The sequence below is a fragment of the Suncus etruscus genome, chromosome 14, assembly GCF_024139225.1.
Source record: "Suncus etruscus isolate mSunEtr1 chromosome 14, mSunEtr1.pri.cur, whole genome shotgun sequence".
NCBI lineage: Eukaryota > Metazoa > Chordata > Mammalia > Eulipotyphla > Soricidae > Suncus > Suncus etruscus.
The window spans coordinates 96,648,288-96,667,995 of NC_064861.1; the positions used below are offsets into that span (position 1 = coordinate 96,648,288).

The window sequence follows — 19,708 nt, forward strand, 5'->3', positions numbered from 1 at the left end:
ACCCTCCCGGGCCCGCCGGGCCTTCCTCACCCCACCCCGCCCCGCGCCCTTCTGTACGGATTTGCTCTCCGGAAGGAATTCTGGTTTCGCGTGATCCTGCCTGCGTCCGTGTCTCTGATTCCGCCGGCGGCCAAGAAAACCCCGACAGAAAAAAACAAAAAAAAGGAATAATAACAATAAATAGCCTTGATCAGGGACGGCCGGCCGCTGGGATGAGCCTCGTTTCCTCGGGGTTCCAGGCACGCGGGTCCGTCCACCCCGGGCCGCTCCTCCTGGGAGGCCGCTCCCCCTCGGGAGCTTCTCAGAAGGCTTCGGGCGGAGGCAGCTGCTGCAGGGAGCTCGGGGCGCAGGGCCCGGGGCAGGCGCCGGAGCGGGGCAGCAGCTGCAGGGTGCAGCGCTGCAGGTCCGAGAAGTCCACCGCCAGGAGGCCGAAGAGCGCGAAGAGGATCGTGGCCGCCGCCCACTCGCAGCCCGCGCCCGCCGAGCGCAGCCCCCGGACGTGCAGGACCACCACTGACAGCGTCAAGGACCACCAAGGCCGAGGCCCCGCCCGCCCCGGCAGGGCACGCCCCTCCATCTGGGACACGCCCATCGCACCGGCCCTCCCTAGGGCTTGGACACGCCCACTCGCGCATGGCCCCGCCCCTCCACCTAAGACACGCCCACCGCACGCAGCCTCCGCTCGGTCTGGATACGCCACGGCCGGCAGGCGTGGCCCCGCCCCTTCTGGTTTAGACACGCCCGCTTGGTCTGGCTCCGCCCCTCGTTTTGGGCACGCCCTTTTATGAATAGCCCCGCCTGTGCCGCCGGCTTGGCCCCGCCCACCTGCTGGGGCAAGCCTCTCCGCTGCATTTTGTGTGTGTTTGTTTGGATTTTGGGGCCACACCTGCCACCCTCAGGGTGTTCCTCCTGCCTCTGCGCTCAGAAATCGCTCCGGCAAGCCTCGGGGACCTTATGGGATGCCGGGCACAAGCCAAAGGCCCTACCCACCATGCTGTCCCTCTGGCCCTTTTTTGTTTTCATCCTGAGTTTGCCCGCCACCAGGTTCTTATCTTACTGGACAGGCACCGCCCACAGGCGACCCCTGCTCCCCTCCTAGCTGGAGTATCATCAGCCTCCATCTGCAAACATGGCCCCACCTCAGTCCCCCAATCTGCTCCCACAGCAGCGCCCAGGGGGAGCACTCCCCCTCCAAAAATAGGCATCTTTTTTGGCCCTGAAAGATATTCTTCCTGCCCAACTGTCACCCCATCAAGCCCCAGCAGAGCCTGAGTCAAAGCCACCTCCTGCCTTACTCCCACCACCCCACCACCCTGCCAGCTGGTCACCCACATCTGTCCTGGCTGCCCACCTCTGATGCCCTGCAACAACTCGAACCCAGCACCCAAGTTCCCCCCTTACACTGGTGCCCACCATTCCCCATCCCAGACCCCCTTACCAGTATCTCTCCCTCTCCCCTCCACACACCCACCGTAGACAAGATCTGGCCTGTTCAGTCCAGGTTTGAGGGGGAGGCAGTCCCTGCCCAGGAATGGACATGCTGCCCTCTCCCCTCTTTTGCCTCCTTCCTCTCCCCCTAGCTCTGGAGCCTAGGGTTCTCCTTGCCCCCTGCCCCACAAAATGGCAAAGCCTAGAGCCTAGGGGCTCTAGTCCTGTCCCCAGCCTCCTCTACTGGCCCTTTCCCTATCTGCCCTGCAGGTTCCAGCCCTTACCACCTCCTCTGCCTGCCCAGGGCGTTGGGCCCCGAGAAAGTGGTCCCAAAGGGGCAGATTCACCAGGTCCAGCTGGACTCACTGGACACTGAGCTGAGGGCCACCCCCGACCAGGCCCGGAGCTCAGAGCCCCTTCACCCCTGCCTGCCAAGCCCCAAGTGCTCCCTGCAAGATCCCCATCTCCCTCCCTCCACAGAGCTCAGGGAGATGGAGCTTAGGCAGGCCTGGTCCTTATCTCCTGTCCTTCATCTCCCGGGAGAGACCATCGTCATCCTCGGGGACAGGGGACAGGGACTGGCTGCTTCTCAGACACCTTCGAGGGGGGAGGAATGTAATGAGGCAGGTTACCCCTCTCGCCAGGGGGCGCTTGGTGATCACTGAGGGGAAACTGAGACCCAGCCCAGGAAGGATACTGGCCACCATGAGGACGGAGCCGACGCTGCAGAGGCCCAGACGCAGGGGTTGGAGCCAGGGCGCGCCCAGCCGGGGCTCCGTCTTCAGCCCCCGGAGAAAGAGGAGCTGCAGCCAGAAGTAGGAGACGCCGACGAAGAAAGCCATGAAGGCGCCCGTCAGGTGTGTGGGCCGCTGGTGCTGATGCTGGGGGGCAGAGGCTGGTGTTGAGAGCGGATCCCGGGGTACCCCGAGCCCAGCCCACCGGCCCAGCCCTGCAGGCACCCAGACTAGGGGGCAGGCCTTGGAATCTGCAGCGGCAGGAATTATAGCGTTGAAGATACTGGCCTTGCACTCAGCAATCCCATTTTGACCCCTGGGCACAGAACCAGATACAAGTCCTCCCTGAGCACTGCTGGTGAGGCCCAGGGCTCCCACAGTGCCAGGCGCAGAGCGAGTGCCATGTGACCACACCCAGGCGCCATCTCCCCAGTGCAGGCCCCAGGATCCCAGCTGATAGCCCTCTGCAGCTTGGGAGTCCAGGACAGTGCCCCCCCCCCCCCCAGGGCGCTGTCTGATCATGTCCCCTCACAGGACAACTGTGATTTCACCTGAAGATAGTCCCACAACGCCCGTGCAAGAGATGTGACTATCAGGACACCGGGAGCCGCCTTGGCTGATGGCCACACTGGGGTGGGAATTAGTTTTTTGGCCAGGGGGCTTGCAGAAGTGGAGTTTCGGGGTGGAGTGATAGACAGCACAGCCCTTGGCCAACCCAGGACAGACCTGGGTTCAATCTCCGGCATCCCATATGGTCCCTTGAGCCTACCAGGAGCGATTTCTGAGCGCAGAACCAGGAGTGACCCCTGAGCACCACGAGGTGTGGCCCAAAAAATACAAAAACAAAAAAATAATAATATTTTTTAAAAGGGCCAAAACAGAGAGACAGTCGAGTGTCTTGCCTTGCACACAGCTGAGCCCGGTTTGACCCCCGGCACCCTCTATGGGCCCCTTGCAGCCCTGAGCACAGAGCCAGGAGTAACCCTTGAACACCAGCGACTATGGCCCCAAAACAAAAACCAAAAATGAAATAGATGTGAGATTTAGAGCCTATAAGGGCGAACTTCACTCGCCCAGTCTCAATCCACGCACAGGGAACCCAAACCCAGGTGGAAGCAAATAGTATCCGTGAGTGAACCTCGGCAGTTGCCCCCTGAGAACGGGGAAGGGGCGCAGGAAACTGCCCCCACGACCCTGGCAGGCCAAAGAGGCCACCTCCGAGGAAATACAAGTCCCAGAAGGCTATGCGGCAATGAGCCCGCCAGACAAAGGGCTGGAGGCCCCGAGGGCTGCTGGGAGTTGTAGTCTCACCTGGAAATTCCCCACGATGGAAGTGCCCAGGGCGCAGAGGAGCCCGCTGCACAAGATCGCCTGGTTCGGCCGCTTCCTGAGCCCCCAATCCTGAAGCTGGTAGTAACGGAGAATGCAGATGCTGGCGACTGCGGAGACAGAAGTGGGGCTGGGCAGGACACCCGGAGGTGGGAAGGGAAGCTCTAGGGCCCGGTGCAGGTCAAGCCCTAGGAGGGAGGAAGAGGGCAGGGGCCTGTGCTCTGGGTCTGAGCGGGCAGGCTGGGCAGGAGGCACTTACCGGTGGCAGCTCCCACGTTGAGCACCTGGCTGAAGACGCAGCTCTGGGGGGGCTCGGCCCCGCAGTTACTGGGACAGACACAGAAGGGTTTCCAGCCGGGCTGTCTCCAAGCGGGACCCCCGCCACCTTCAACTTTGCACCTCTGCCCGTGCTCCTACCTGATGTAGGGGAAGACCTGGGAGATGTTGACCGCCTCGTTGACCACCGCCAGGCCGAAGCTGCAGGGACAGAACGGGGGGAGTGCTGTCAGCTGTCAGCCAGGTCCTACCTAGAGACCACGCCAGGCTCTCTCGCCCATCCTGGAGTCCAGACTCCCAGCCTCCTCCATCAGGTTGCTGGAAGGCCCCCGCCTCCTCCCTCAGACCCAGCATGCAGGCTGCAAGCTGCCTCCCCCAGAATCAGGTGTCCAGGCCCTCAGTTTCCTCCCTCAGACACAGAGCTCCAGGCTGCAGCCGCTTTTGTCAGATCCTGGAGTCCTCTGACCCTCCTCTCCCAGATCCAAGGGTCCAGGCACCCCCAAGCCTCCTCCTTCAGACCTGGGGTCCAGGTCCCCAGCCTCGTCCCTCAGACGAGCATCCGTCCTGCCTCTAGCACTCACACAGTCCAGACGCCCACAATAGACCAGATGGCCAGGAAGATGGGCAGCAGGAACAAGTAGCCCCTCATGGCGGCTCCACCGGAAAGTCTCAGCCAGGCAGGAACTGGATCTCCCGATCTCTGGATCTCTCAGTCTCCCACTGCCTGGTCCCTATCGCTGAGGTGAGAAGGCCCTGAAGGAAGCAGGTGTGGGAAGCCTGGGTCACCTGGAGCAGGGGTAAGGGTCCAAGGGGGCCGCCCATCTCCACATGGAAGGTCCCTCCCAGGCCTGGTGTCCTGCTTCACCTGCTAGCCTGGCCTGGTTCTCCCCACCGCTGGCTGGCACCGCGGCTCCACCGAAACTGGGATCAGGGGCGAGGCTGGGACCAAAGTCCGCATGGGCCTGGGCACAGCACAGTGTATCTCACACTTGTTTTTTCCTTTGCAGTAAAATCATATTTTTCTTTAGGATTTTTTTTTATTATTTATTTAGGTTTGGGGCCACACCTGACAGCACGCAGGGGTTACTCCTGGCTCTGTGCTCAGAAATCACTCCTGGCAGGCACGGGGGATCATATGGAATGCCGGGAATCAAACCTGGGTCGGCTACGTGCATAGCAAATGCCCTACCCACCAATGCTCAGGCCAGTCTGAGATGCTCCAGAGACCATGCAGCAGCTGGGATCAATCCCAGGATCCCCCACACTCTGATCCTTTGAGCCACCCCCAGGGCCATTGGACAAATCTTTTATCCTTTACTCTGCTTGCTAAGCCAAGGCCCTGCCCCAGTTAACAAGCCACAACCGTGTGTGTGTGTGTGTGTGTGTGTGTGTGTGTGTGTGTGTGTGTGTGTGTGTGTGTGTGTATGTATGTGTGTTAGGGCCAGGGGGTGATGGTCTGGGGCTCAAAGCCAAGTTTCAGGCATGCAAGGAGAGTGCATTACTCCTGAGCCCCACCCCTACCTCATTTTACTCATTTATATCCAAGGGGACCTCACAAGCAGTTGTTCCCGGGCCTAGGGGCCACCCACCCACCAATGCTCAGGCCAGTCTGAGAGTTCAGTGCTTGGGCCAGTAATGTGGGGGCTGAGACCAGCAAGACTAGGACCAACAGGGCTGTCCCTGGTTGTACTTTGGGGAGTCCATGCAGGTCAAAAACACAGACATGTGCTTCCTGTCCCTGAGCTGTCTTTCTGGCCCTGGACTAAACATAGACCCAGCAACGCACCCTGGCCTACTGAAGTGACACATATTCTAGCAAGTTCCCGTCTCTCCCGCTCCCCCACCCAACCATCCTTTTGCTCCCCGCTTCTCTACCGTTCTTTCTAAGGCCTCAAACCTGGTGGGCTTCTTTCCGGTTCCGTTCCATTCACTGCCCCCCTTAAGGGCTGGCTCCTTCCAGACACAAAACGAGGATGCTTGTCTGCCTTGGCCCAGGGCAGAGAGGCCAAGTGCTGCTCTGAGCTAGGCGATGTCACACTTTCATGTTCGGGAAACCGCTTCTGGTGGGTGGCGGGGACCGTGACTCTAGAAGAGGAAGCTGACCCAGCAGGGAGGGGACACTTCAGAAGTGCTTCAGCCTCTTCCCGGTAAAAGCCAGGATCCTGATGGTTTGTCTCCAACACCATCTTGGGGAGCCAGGGAGGCCTGGGCTGTGAGAGCTGGAGAGAGGCTCCACTGGTGCTTGGCTGGGAAATGCCGAGTGAAGTTAGTTACTCACTCGTGGGCCTGTTCGGGGTCCAGGAGCCTCCTCCAGCCTGAGAATTTCTGCAGAGGGGCCAGAAGAGGGGCAGGGGGAAAGTGACAGGCATGGGAAGTGTCCCCTGAAAAATAAAGGGGAGCAGATAGCACAGCGATAGGGCATTTGCTTTGCACACCTGGTTTCGATCCCCAGCATCCCATAGGGTCCCCCAAGTCTGCCAGGAGTGATTTCTGAGTGCAGAGCCAGAAGTAACCTGAGTGCCGCTGGCTGTACCCCAAAAAGAAAAACAACAAAAAAAGAGGGAGCAGAAGCCAAAGGGGCCAGGGCTGAGGGGCTCACTTTGGGTAACAGGGGAAGAGAAGAGGGGTGCAGTGAGTGAAGCCCCGAGAACCCCAGGAGTAGAGTTTCCTGAAGACTCAATTATAGAAACTTGAAGTGAGTCAGTGACTGCGTTTAGACTGAAAGGAAATGATAGATCATTCATTGCTAAATCATTTCCTTGAGTAGCGGGTAGAGATACTTGGAAATAGAAGTGAAGATTGTCCAAGAGACCAAAGGTGATGCTCCCAAGATGTGCTCCTAAAAACAAAACAAAAAAAAAAAATGACTGGATTGGGCAGGAGGTATAGGACAGGGGGTAGAGCGTTTGTCTTGCATGTGGCCAATCCCAGTTCGATCCCCGGCATCTCGTACGCTCCCCTAAGTATTGCCAGAGTAAATTTCTGAGCACAGAGACAGAAATAAGCTCTGAACACTGTCAAGTGTGGCCCAACAAATAAAAATAAAAACAAAACATTAAAAAGACTGGATTGCCCGGGGGCAGGGGGAAGCCTACCAGGTGGTGCTTGGGGATTACTCCTGGCTCCGGAACCACTCCTGACAGCTTCAGAAGACACACAGGATACCTGGAAATAAGCCAGAACTGGCCACATGCAAGGCATGCACCCTACCAGATCCAACCCAAATATTTCTTCTATCTTTTTTAGGGGGGGGGGGGATTTCAGTTACACTCAGCAGTACTCAGGGGTTACTCCTGGCTCTGTGCTCAGAAATCACTCTTGGCAGGCTCGGGGGACCATAAGGAATGTCAGGGGTAGAACTCAGGTCAGCCACATGCAAGGCAAACACCCCCCTTGCTGTGCTATCTCTCCAGGCCCCTCAAGCATAACTCATGGACTATATGGGCTCGTCCTCCCACATTGCATCACTGATGTTAGAAGAGAAACGCAGGGCCCGGAGAGATAGCACAGCGGCGTTTGCCTTGCAAGCAGCCGATCCAGGACCAAAGGGGGTTGGTTTGAATCCCAGTGTCCCATATGGTCCCCCGTGCCTGCCAGGAACTATTTCTGAGCAGACAGCTAGGAGTAACCCCTGAGCACCGCTGGGTGTGGCCCAAAAACCAAAAAAAAAAAGAGAAACGCAGACATCACTCACCTATCCCAGCTGCAGGACGGGCTGTCATTGGCCTGGTTGTTTCTTTCTGGTTGCCACATGCAGCAGTGCTGGGGGAACTGTTCAATGCTGGGGATCCAACCCGTGTTCTAAAGCGCCCATTTTAACCCGTGTTAAGCATGAAGACAACGCTGAGCCCCTCCACCTCTCAACTGCCTGAGTTACTGCTTCCTGAGTTACAGGCTTACTGGTCACTGTAAGAGACCCACTGTGTCTGGTCCCTCCCCTGCCTAGAATGGGAGCTGGAATGAGGCTGTGTGCATGGCAGGGCTGGGTGTCTTTGTGATCGCCCACCTCTGAGGGCCCCAAGTTACAGATAACAAATGGGGATCACTGCACTTGTGTTTCGGGGACAGCGTTTCGGGTATCTTTCTGGGATCCTGGGGTTGTAAACCCTTCCAACTTCAACCACAGCTTTTTTATTTTTGGTTTTGGGGCCACATCTGGTGGTGCTCAGGAGTTCCTCCCAGCTCTGCACTCAGGAATCATGCCTGGCAGTCTTGGGGGAACCCTATGGAACGCCAGGGATTGAACCCAGCTCGGTCATGTGCAAAGCAAACGCTCTATCCTCTGTGCTCTTGCTCCAGTGCCCTCGCTACAGTTCTTGAGTAAGTCCTAGTCTTGTGAATTTCTAAAACGGAGGTGTCTGGGGATCCCCGGCACTCAGAAGAAGTGAAACTGATCTGCAGCTGTTGATTTTGGAGCCAACCCCCTTTGTTTAGTTTTGGGTTCATTTTAGGGGCCAGGCCTGGTGATGCTCAGCTGTACTGGTGGCTCTGTGCCCAGGAACTACTCCTGGCCACCATGCTCAGGACACTGTATCTCCAGGGTACAAAGAACAAATCTGGCTCTGCCCCCATGCAAGGCAGACACCATCCCTGCTGTACTAGCTCCAGCCCTAACAGCATTTTTTTATTCTATTTTGGGGGCTGGATAGATGTTCCAGGTTCTATCCCTGGCATCACATGGTCCCCGGAGCCCTTCCATAGAGCACAGCTGGGTGTGGCCCCCACACAAGCAAAAATAATGGTTTTTGTTCTGTTTTGGAGGGCCACACCCAACCATGCTTCAGGAATTTCTGTTGGCTCTGCACTCAAGAATTACTCCTGGGGCTGGAGCGATAGCACAGCGATAGGGCGTTTGCCTCGCACGCAGCCGACCTGGGACAGATCCAGCTTTAATTGCCAGCATCCCATACGGTCACTGAGCCTGCCAGGAGCGGTTTCTAGTGCAGAGCCAGGAGGAACCCCTGAGCTCTGTTGGATGTGACCCTAAAACAAAACCAACAACGAACAAACAAACAAAAAAGAATTACTCCTGACAATGCTGGGGGACCATATGGGACGTCAGGTGTTGAACCCAGGTTGGCCATGTGCGAGCCAAGTGCCCTCCCTGCTATGCTATCTCTCGAACCCCAGCAAGGAATATTCCTTCTTTGTTTTATTTGCATGTGCCAGTGGAACACAGAAAGCAAAGCGTGAGGTTCTGACCAGGAACAGAAATGACTAAACAGGAGAAGTGGGAACGGTGGGTCCCTTGTAACCCTAAAATGAAAGCACGTTCTTGCAAGCCAAGGTTTCCTCTTTCTGAGCCTGGCCGTCCAGCTGAGGCCAGGGTTCCCCCACCCCGTTCCTGTGGTGGCCCCAGTAGGCTGTGCACACTCAGCCCACGCCGCTGTGTCTCACTGTGGCGAAATTTCCTGGAGAGCTGGGCCCACAGAGGCCTCTGGGAAGCTACCTGCAAAAGTTCCCGAGCTTTTTGTTTATTTTTTGGGGGGCTTTGGGGTCACACCCAGCAGCGCTCAGGGGTTGCTCCTGGTATTATGCTCAGAAATTGTCCCTGGCAGGCACAGGGGACCATATGAGATGCTGGGATTTGAGCCACTGTCCTTCTGTATGAAAGGCAAATGCCTTACTTCCATGCTATCTCTCGGCCCTATTTGTTTGTTTTTGTTTTGGGGCCACACCCGGTGTTGTCAGGGGTTACTCCTGGCTCTGAGCTGAGGAATTAACTCGTGGCAGGCTCAGGGAATCCCATGGGATGCTGGGGCTCAAACCTGGGGTTGGTCATGTGTAAAGCAAATGGCCTCCCCACTCCGCTGTAAGAGACACGCACCCAGGTCTACTGGGGGATATTTGGTGGTGTGAAGGGTTGAACCCAGGCCCTCACTCATGCTAGGCTGTCAGTCAGGTTTGTATTGTGCTCAGGTGGCAGTGCTCAGGACTCACTCCTGGCAGTGCTGGGGGGCCATACATTGTACTAGGGATTGAACCCGGCTTGACTTTGTGCAAAGCAAATGCTCTACTCTTTGTACTATCCTTCCAGTCCACAAATACCTGTCTTTTCGAATGCCACGCCCAGTGGTGCTTATGGACTATGCCTAGCTGAGTTCAAAGTGCAATGTTATCTCTCCCGTCCATGGAAGGAGATATTTTAATATTGCTCTGTCATTTTCTTAGATGGGTTAAAGACTTGTATGAAGGGGCCGGGCGGTGGCGCTAGAGGTAAGGTGCCTGCCTTGCCTGCGCTAGCCTAGGACGGACCGCGGTTCGATCCCCCGGCATCCCATATGGTCCCCCAAGCCAGGAGCGACTTCTGAGCGCATAGCCAGGAGTAACCCCTGAGCGTCACTGGGTGTGGCCCAAAAACCAAAAAAAAAAAAAAGACTTGTATGAAGTACTTTTTACTTTTGGAAGGAAGGAAGGAAGGAAGGAAGGAAGGAAGGAAGGAAGGAAGGAAGGAAGGAAGGAAGGGAGTGAGGGAGGGAGGGAGGGAGGGAGGAAGGAAGGAAGGAAGGAAGGAAGGAAGGAAGGAAGGAAGGAAGGAAGGAAGGAAGGAAGGAAGGAAGGAAGGAAAGGAGGGAGGGAGGGAGGAGGAAGGAAGGAAGGAAGGAAGGAAGAAAGAAGAAGGAAAGAAGGAAAGAAAGAGAAAGAAAGAAAGAAAGAAAGAAAGAAAGAAAGAAAGAAAGAAGAAAGAAAGAAAGAAAGAAAGAAAGAAAGAAAGAAAGAAAGAAAGAAAGAAAGAAAGAAAGAAAGAAAGAAAGAAAGAAAGAAAGAAAGAAAGAAAGGGGGCCGGGAAGGAAGAAAGAAGAAGGAAAGAAGGAAAGAAAGAGAAAGAAAGAAAGAAAGAAAGAAAGAAAGAAAGAAAGAAAGAAAGAAAGAAAGAAAGAAAGAAAGAAAGAAAGAAAGAAAGAAAGAAAGAAAGAAAGAAAGAAAGAAAGAAAGAAAGAAAGAAAAAGAAAGAAAGAAAGAAAGGGGGCCGGGAAGGAAGAAAGAAGGAAAGAATGAAAGAAAGAGAAAGAAAGAAAGAAAGAAAGAAAGAAAGAAAGAAAGAAAGAAAGAAAGAAAGAAAGAAAGAAAGAAAGAAAGAAAGAAAGAATGAAAGAAGAAAGAAAGAAAGAGAAAGAAAGAAAGAAAGAAAGAAAGAAAGAAAGAAAGAAAGAAAGAAAGAAAGAAAGAAAGAAAGAAAAGAAAGAATGAAAGAAGAAAGAAAGAAAGAAAGAAAGAAAGAAAGAAAGAAAGAAAGAAAGAAAGAAAGAAAGAAAGAAAGAAAGAAAAAGAAAGAAAGAGAAAGAAAGAAAGAAAGAAAGAAAGAAAGAAAGAAAGAAAGAAAGAAAGAAAGAAAGAAAGAAAGAAAGAAAGAAAGAAAGAAAGAAAGAAAGAAAGAAAGAAAAGAAGGAAGGAAGGAAGGGAGAGAGAGAGAGAGAGAGAGAGAGAGAGAGAGAGAGAGAGAGAGAGAGAGAGAGAGAGAGAGAGAGAGAGACTTAGGGACTAGGCTGTAGAGATAGTAAATCCAAACCCGAGGTTTGAAATACTGATGACCGTGTCCAGTCACCAACACCACACAATATCCTCAAAGCCCCAAAGAAGTGACGCAGAGCCAGGCATGGTCCTTACGTACCTCTGGGTGTGCCTCCTAACAGTTAACTCCTGACAGATCTCTTATTTCCTTCCTCAAGTTGTCACTTGGGGCCTTGACCTTTGTCCCTGACCCTTGTCTGTCCTTTATGGTGCTCTGACAGGCTGTAGACTTTTTTTGTTTTGGGGCCACACCCAGTGGCAGGGGTTCCTCCTGGCTCTTCGCTCAGAAATCGCTCCTTGTAGTCTCAGGGGACCCTATGGGATGCCGGGACTCGAACCACCTTCCTTCTGCATACAAGGCAAACGCCCTACCAATGTTCTATCGCTCTGGCTCCCAGACTTTTTTTTTTTTTTTTTTTTTTTTTTGGTTTTTGGGCCACACCCGGTGACGCTCAGGGGTTACTCCTGGCTATGTGCTCAGAAGTCGCTCCTGGCTTGGGGGACCATATGGGACGCCGGGGGATCGAACCGCGGTCCGTCCAAGGCTAGCGCAGGCAAGGCAGGCACCTTACCTCTTGCGCCACCGCCCGGCCCCTGGCTCCCAGACTTTTATAACTCTCATCATACAATCTTTTCACTGGTAGCTTTTTTGGGGGGCCACACACAGAGGTGCTCAGGGTTGCTCCTGACTCTGTGGTGGATCCATCCTGGTAGGGTGCTGGGAGTAGAGCCTGGGTTGGCTGGCCATGTGCTAGGCAAGCTCCCCACCTGCTGTGCTCTTGCCCCCCATCCTGTACGACTAGAACATGGTGTGAGAATATAGATCACTAGGTGATGATTTCGGGGTACAAACATGATAGATGACCAATACTAAAACAAGGTGTTCACTCACCCCGGCTCCACACACCACACGCCCTAGACCTCGTCACACACATGCTCTGTCATGACTGGGTGTCTGAGGAGTGGTGTGACTTATGCCCCACTCATATTTGCATTCATTCATTCACTCCGTTATTCTCCCATCCAGCCATTCATTGCTTCACGTATTCATGCAATTCATTTATCCACTCATACCGTCACCCACCCATTCTCTCTTTCATGCATTTATTCTTTCACTATCCATGCATCCACGTTAATTCATTCACTCATGCCCTCGCCCACCCATTCATTCCTTCATGCACCTATGCATTCGTCCACTCATGCCCTCGCCCACCCATTCATTCCTTCATGCACCTATGCATTCGTCCACTCATGCCCTCGCCCACCCATTCATTCCTTCATGCACCTATGCATTCGTCCACTCATGCCCTCGCCCACCCATTCATTCCTTCATGCACCTATGCATTCGTCCACTCATGCCCTCGCCCACCCATTCATTCCTTCATGCACCTATGCATTCGTCCACTCATGCCCTCGCCCACCCATTCATTCCTTCATGCACCTATGCATTCGTCCACTCATGCCCTCGCCCACCCATTCATTCCTTCATGCACCTATGCATTCGTCCACTCATGCCCTCGCCCACCCATTCATTCCTTCATGCACCTATGCATTCGTCCACTCATGCCCTCGCCCACCCATTCATTCCTTCATGCACCTATGCATTCGTCCACTCATGCCCTCGCCCACCCATTCATTCCTTCATGCACCTATGCATTCGTCCACTCATGCCCTCGCCCACCCATTCATTCCTTCATGCACCTATGCATTCCACTCATGCCCTCGCCCACCCATTCATTCCTTCATGCACCTATGCATTCGTCCACTCATGCCCTCGCCCACCCATTCATTCCTTCATGCACCTATGCATTCGTCCACTCATGCCCTCGCCCACCCATTCATTCCTTCATGCACCTATGCATTCGTCCACTCATGCCCTCGCCCACCCATTCATTCCTTCATGCACCTATGCATTCGTCCACTCATGCCCTCGCCCACCCATTCATTCCTTCATGCACCTATGCATTCGTCCACTCATGCCCTCGCCCACCCATTCATTCCTTCATGCACCTATGCATTCGTCCACTCATGCCCTCGCCCACCCATTCATTCCTTCATGCACCTATGCATTCGTCCACTCATGCCCTCGCCCACCCATTCCTCCATTTCTTCAGATAGCCATGCATCCATTCACCCACCCATCCACTCATTCGTTCCTTCCTACACTTATTTCTTCAAGTGTCCATGTACGCATTCATCTTCTCATACACTCACTCCTGCATTCATTTCTTCAGGTATATATATATATATATATATATATATATATATATATATATATATATAATATATATGCGTGTGTTTATATTTGCATGTGTATATATAAAAATATTTTTTTTTGTTTTTGGGCCACACCCAGTGACGCTCAGGGGTTACTCCTGGCTATGCGCTCAGAAGTCGCTCCTGGCTTTGGGGGACCATATGGGACACCGGGGGATCGAACCGCGGTCCGTCCTAGGCTAGCGCTGGCAAGGCAGGCACCTTGCCTTTAGCGCCACCGCCCGGCCCCATAAAAATATTTTTTGCAAGCACACTTCCTTCACTTCCTGGGCCATGCTCACGCCTCACCCACGCACCCACACACTCACCCACCCATTGATTCCTTTATGCATCTATGCTTTCATTCATTCATTCATTCATGCACTCCCCACCCATTCCTCCATTTCTTCACGTAGACGCTCATTCATTCACTCATCCACCCAATCATTCGTTCCTTCGTGCATTCCTTCCTTCAAGTGTCCATGCATGCATTCATTTCCTCAGACACTCCTGTATTCATTTCTTCAGGTATATATATACATATATATAATATATGTGTGTGTTTATTCGCATGTGTGTGTATAAATAAAAATATTTTTTTGCAAGCACACTTCCTTCACTTCCTGGGCCATGCTCACGCTTCACCCACGCACCCACACACTCACCCACCCATTTATTCCTTCATGCATCTATGCTTTCATTTGTTTACTCATGCACTCCCCACCCATTCCTCCATTTCTTCACGTATTCACGTATTCATTCACTCATCCACCCGTTCCTTCGTGCATTCATTCCTTCAAGTGTCCGTGCATGCGTTCATTTCCTCAGACACTCACTCCTGCATTCATTTCTTCAGGTGTGTGTATATTTTTGCAAGTACTTTCTGAGCCGCGTGCTCACACCTCACCCATGCACCCACACACTCACCCGTTCACTCATGCACTCACACACCCATTCCTCCATTTCTTCACACACACGCTCACTCATTCACTCATTCACCCATTCATTTCTTCAAGTGTCCACGCATGCATTCATTTCCTCTTACACTCACTCCTGGATTCATTTCTTCAGGTGTATATCTGTATTTCTGTGTGTGTATTTGCATGTGTGTGTATACATACCACATTTATTTTTTGCAAGCACACTTCATTTAGTCCCTAGGCCAATGCTCTCAGGTCTCAGCCCAGCACCCGCACATCTCTCCCTGGGCCCCACACTCCAGAAGCACCTGCTCAGAGGAACCCTGGGTTCCACAGAGCAACACAAAGACCGCCCTAGCAAGCGCCTTGCCGCGGATTGAATTCGGGGCGCAATTATGATGCCTCGCTAATTATGTTTGCGTCTGAGACGGGCGCCCTAATGAGGGGGTGTCCCCTGGGAGCGCCTCAGCAGTCAGTCCGAGCTTTCTCCTCAGCCTCCGCCGCCGCCTCCTCCTCCTCCTCCTCCTCCTCCTCCTCCTCCTCCTCCTCCTTTCCGTGGACGTGTATGCGCAGGCTCGTTTTGGGGGGCGCTCCCCGAGTGACCTGGGGGTACAGGGCGGGAAGCCACAGAGCGCCTGGGCCCTTTGTAGCTCGCCGGGGTTGTCAATAAAGTTTGGTCGCCTTGACAACGCAGGCCTCGCCGGGCGAGATGCGCGCGCAGCCCCGGCGCCCCGCGGCTGAAGCTCGCGGCCTCGTAGCGGAGGCGGGAGGCCGGCGGGGAGGCGGGGAGAGGGGGAACCGCCAGCCAATAGCAGCGAGAGTCGTTCCCGCAGCGGCCAATCAGCGGCCGCCTCCGGAGTCCGCCGAGCCCGCTCTTTTTCCACTTGGCCCCGAAGAACCTGACCCCAGCCCCAGTTTCGGCAGGAGCGACGGCGCTCTCAGCCAATGAGATCGCCTTCTGCGGGGCCGTGGGCGGGCCCGCCGGAGCCGCGAGCCAATGGCGAGCCGAGCGGCGGCGCAGGCGTGGCGGGGCCGGGGGCGGGACTTTGGCGGGGCGGGAGAGGCGGGGCGGAGCGCGGAGGGGAGCCATGGGAGCGGCCCGGGCGCCATGGCAACGGCGGATGGACAGCGCGTCCGGCCAATCGGAGGCCCAGGGCAGGGCGGGGCGGGCCCGGCGGAGCGGACGGGAGGCGCGGCGGCCGGGCCGAGGAGGAGAGAGCTTGGAGGAGGCTGTGGGAGGAGGAGGAGGCGGTGGTGGTGGCGGCGGCGGCGCGCAGGCGGCGGTGGAGGAGGAGAAGCGGGTGAGGGGCGGCGCGGGCCCCGACTCTGAGCCCCTCTGGCCCCGGCTCGGGGCGCCCCGGTCCCGCGGCCCCGGCGCGGCCTCCTCTCTCCTCTCCTCTCCTCTCCTCCTCCTCCCGCGGGCCTCGGCCTCCCTCGGCGGCCGCCGCTGCCCCGACCGGGCCGCGCTCTGTCCGCGCGTGACCCTCGCCGGCCCGGGCGCCCGCACCCGACTCCGCCCGGCCCTGCGCCCCGCGCCGCCTCCCGGCAGCCTCCCAGGCGCCCAGTTGGCCCCTCGCGCCCGCACTCTGCCCCCGGGGTCCCCCGGCCCGCGGGGCGCACCCCGACTCGCTGGGCCCCCACCCGGCGCTGGGTCTCGGCTGTCTCGCCAGCCGGCGCCCCCCAAGGCCCCGCACCCGTCGGTCTGCTCCCGCCCCCAGCCCCGCTTTCCTGGCCACGACCCCCAAGCGGCCCTTCCGGTCCCCCTTCCTGATGCGCCCCGAAGTGCCCAGGTTGGGGCCTCTTCCTCCCGGCCCGCACCCCGCACCCCTCTTGCTTTGTCTCGGCCTCAGCACCCCCTCCCCATGTCTCCTGTGTGTCCTCGAAGGGGCGCAGGTGTGGGGAGCCGCCTCCCGCCCCCAGCCCCCCAGGCCGCCTCGCCTGCCTGGGGCTTCAGGAGCCCCCCAGGGCTGCGGTGGGGTGCGGGGCGGCCCTGGGGTCATGCTAGGTTTGCCATTAGTGGGTCCCCCTGGCCTGCGGGGAGACCGGGACTCGCTCGCTGCACGGCACCAACTGCGCGCACGCGTGTGCGCGGGGACCCAGCCAGGGTTCGGGGGTGGGTGAGTGGGGTGTCTGTCCCGTCACACCGGGCCGGGGCCGGTACTGCTTCGGGGGGCTCTGAGCCCGCTCTGGGGAACTTGTTGATCTCACCCTCGCCTCGCACTGCTTTCCCTCCCCCACCACTGCTACAGCCCGGCCGGCGCTCCCCGCGGCTCCCCGCAAGAGGCAGCATGGTCTGGGGGCACCATGGGGCCCGACAGAGTGACGGCGCGGGAGCTGTGTGAGAACGACGACCTGGCCACCAGCCTGGTGCTGGACCCCTACCTGGGCTTCTGCACCCACAAGATGAACGTCAGGTGAGGCTCCCGGTGGCCCCTCGGAGCCGCCCCGCCCAGCGGGCCTGCGGGGTCGGCCCAGGCCCTGGCCCCGACCCCGCGTGCGCTCTCCCCCAGCCCCGTGCCGCCTTTGCGGCGACAGCAGCACCTGCGCTCAGCGCTGGAGGCCTTCCTGAGGCAGCGGGACCTGGAGGCTGCGTTCCGGGCCCTGACGGGGGGCGGCTGGATGGCCCACTACTTCCAGAGCCGGGGTCCCCGGCAGGAGGCCGCGCTCAAGAGCCACGTGAGGGCCCCCCACCCCGCCCGTCGCCCGCCCGCCCTCCCTCACTTCCTTAGCCACCAGGACCCCCCAGGCCTAGCTGCCACGGAAAGGAGGCGTGGGGGGCCCTCACCTCCTCTTCCTGTGGCCCACAGGGCCGCTGAGCTCTCCTGGGTCAGTGCAGAGCAGTCCCCCCAAAAGGGGCACCCCTTCAGCTGCCACCATGGTTCCCCAGATCTATAGCTACCTCCGCGCCTTCCTGCCCGAGAGTGGCTTCGCCATCCTGCCCTGCACCCGCTACTCCATGGAGACCAACGGGGCCAAGATCGTGTCCACCCGCGCCTGGTGAGTGCGGCCGAGCCAGCAGGCCCGCGGGCCCGGCCCTCCTCCTCCTGCTGGCGCTGCCCAGCCAGGCAGAGAAGGGTCCGCACAGGGACGGGACTGGACGGGCGCACGGCAGCTACCTCCCATTCCAAGCGTGGCGGCTGGGGCTCACGGCGAGGGATCCCGGGGCAGGAAGAAGAACGAGAAGCTGGAAATGCTGGTGGGCTGCATCGCAGAGCTGCGGGAGGCCGACGAGGAGCTGCTTCGGGCCGGCGAGAACGACTTCAGCATCATGTACTCCACCCGCAAGCGCAGCGCTCAGCTCTGGCTGGGCCCCGCCGCCTTCATCAACCACGGTGCGTGCAGGGCAGGGCGCAGCCGGGTTCTGGTTCGGGGTGCTGGTCCGCTCACCGCCCTCTTGTCCTCACCCTCTTGTCCTCCTTTCTTCCCGACTCCAGACTGCAAACCCAACTGCAAGGTGAGGCTCCGCGGCAGCGGGAAGGCAAGTGGGGGGTGCGGGTGGGCAGCTGCCGGAGGGCCAGCAGCAGGACCCCAACGACTGTGGGGGCGCCCCCACCACCGCAGCCAGTGAGACTAGCAGGGTGTCCCTGACCTCCTGGCGTGCACTGGCTATCCCCGGCCTGCAGGGGGCATGAGAGGCACAGAGCCCGAGCCACCCTCGCAGGGCTCCCAATCAGTCGAGGACCCGTCCCCAGGTGGGGCGCTGAGGCAGGGCCCCGCAGTTTGTGCCCACAGACGGGAACGCCGCGTGCGTGAAGGTGCTGCGGGACATCGAGCCCGGCGACGAGGTGACGTGCTTCTACGGCGACGGCTTCTTCGGGGAGAAGAACGAGCACTGTGAATGCCACACCTGCGAGAGGTGCGGGCGGGCCTTGGGGGCTCCTAAAGTTAGGCGGTGGGCGTCCCGCAGGGGGCCAGTTCATGTCCCTCAGATCGTTGGCGGGCCAGGCTATGGTAAACACAAAAACTCCGAAAAAATTCCGATCAGAGTGTCGTTTTGAAGTGAAGAAACAAACCAGAACAAACACAACATGTGGTCCGCGGGGGGCCGTAGTTTGCGGACCACTGCGCGCCTTCACTGACGCGCGACCTCCCTCCTGGCAGGAAAGGCGAAGGCGCTTTCAGGCTGCAGCCGCGGGAGCCCCCGCAGACCCGTCCCCCCGACAAGTACGAACTGCGGGAGACCAAACGGCGGCTGCAGCAAGACCCGCGGGCCCCCCGGACCTGCGCACACCAGTCCCTGCAGTCTGGCCGCCAGGACTCTTGCCGTGAGCGCCCAGTGCCTGCTGCCCTACCCAGCCACCCACCCCAGGCCCTTTCGCGGCCCTGTGACACCTCTCTTCTCCACAGTGGCCTGCCAGTCGCTCCGCACCCCGCCCTGCAGCTCCTGCCCCGATGCCTCCCCGCTCTGGCTCCAGTGGCTGCCTCAGCCCCAGCTCAGGACACGTCCCCGGAAACGCCGGCGCCCCCAGTCCCGGCGAGCCTCCGTGGCGCTCCCCGTTCTCCCGGAAGCCCAAGTTTCCCTGCACCCCTGGGCGGGGTGCGGGCCCCACTGCCGCCTGCAGGCCGAGGCCCGGGTGATGCTCCACCGAATGTCGGCCCCGCAGCACGACTGGCACTGGGCTCGGCGCTACGGGCTGCCTTATGTGCTGCGAGTAAACCTGAGCCGGGCAACGGTGCCGCTGCCCCCTGCGCCCACGCCCGCCAGGGCCCCGGTACCCATGCCTGTGCCCAAACAGGCTCTGGCCTTCGCCCCCTTCTCCCCACCCAAGCGCCTGCGGCTGGTGGTTAGCCATGGCTCCATCGACCTGGACGTCCACGGTGAGGGGCCTTGACGGCCACACAGGGAGGTCCCCCAGGAAAGCGGCTCCTCCTGGTGCCCCTGAAGTCACTCCAAGAAGCTCACCCTGCCCCCAAGACCGTGGTGCCCCCCTGATCGCCTGTGACTGCCGACCCTGAGCCTGCAGGGAGCCCTGGCCAGCGAGCAAAGCCATAGGGGTGGGCCCATGGGGGGCTGAGGGTGCTCCCTCAACAGTCAGGGGGCAGGGCCAGTGTGTCGGGGTGTGCCACCACCCAGGCAGGTCTCAGGGAGGCCGTGTGACCTCATCCTTTCATGGTGCTGCCCCTGGTGCTACTGGGGTGTGGGGGTACCCTGCCCTCCCCCACACCAGAAGGCCGGGGAGGGGGCTTGGAAGCACTTGAACTTTTATTTTATTAAAACCTTGTTATAATAAATAAAAAAATGAAAGTTAAAAA

At 57.9% G+C, this 19,708-nt stretch overlaps 2 protein-coding genes across 2 annotated transcripts; one reads left to right on the forward strand and one right to left on the reverse strand.

The window, feature by feature from the left end:
• Nucleotides 1–301: 301 nt before the first annotated feature.
• On the reverse strand, nt 302–4,416 carry TMEM150B (transmembrane protein 150B). Its single transcript, XM_049787648.1, has 6 exons — nt 4,349–4,416; nt 3,909–3,968; nt 3,751–3,818; nt 3,474–3,601; nt 2,126–2,309; nt 302–513 (listed from the first exon to the last, which is right to left on the reverse strand). Exons 1-6 carry the CDS (start codon nt 4,414–4,416, stop codon nt 302–304), a joined length of 720 nt encoding a protein of 239 aa, XP_049643605.1.
• A 12,308-nt stretch (nt 4,417–16,724) lies between these two features.
• Nucleotides 16,725–19,708, forward strand: KMT5C (lysine methyltransferase 5C). The gene is made up of 8 exons (XM_049787048.1): nt 16,725–16,869; nt 16,966–17,131; nt 17,343–17,452; nt 17,624–17,787; nt 17,890–17,909; nt 18,175–18,311; nt 18,557–18,720; nt 18,803–19,708. The coding sequence occupies exons 1-8, from the start codon at nt 16,760–16,762 to the stop codon at nt 19,285–19,287; spliced, it is 1,356 nt and encodes a 451-aa protein (XP_049643005.1). The 5' UTR covers nt 16,725–16,759; the 3' UTR covers nt 19,288–19,708.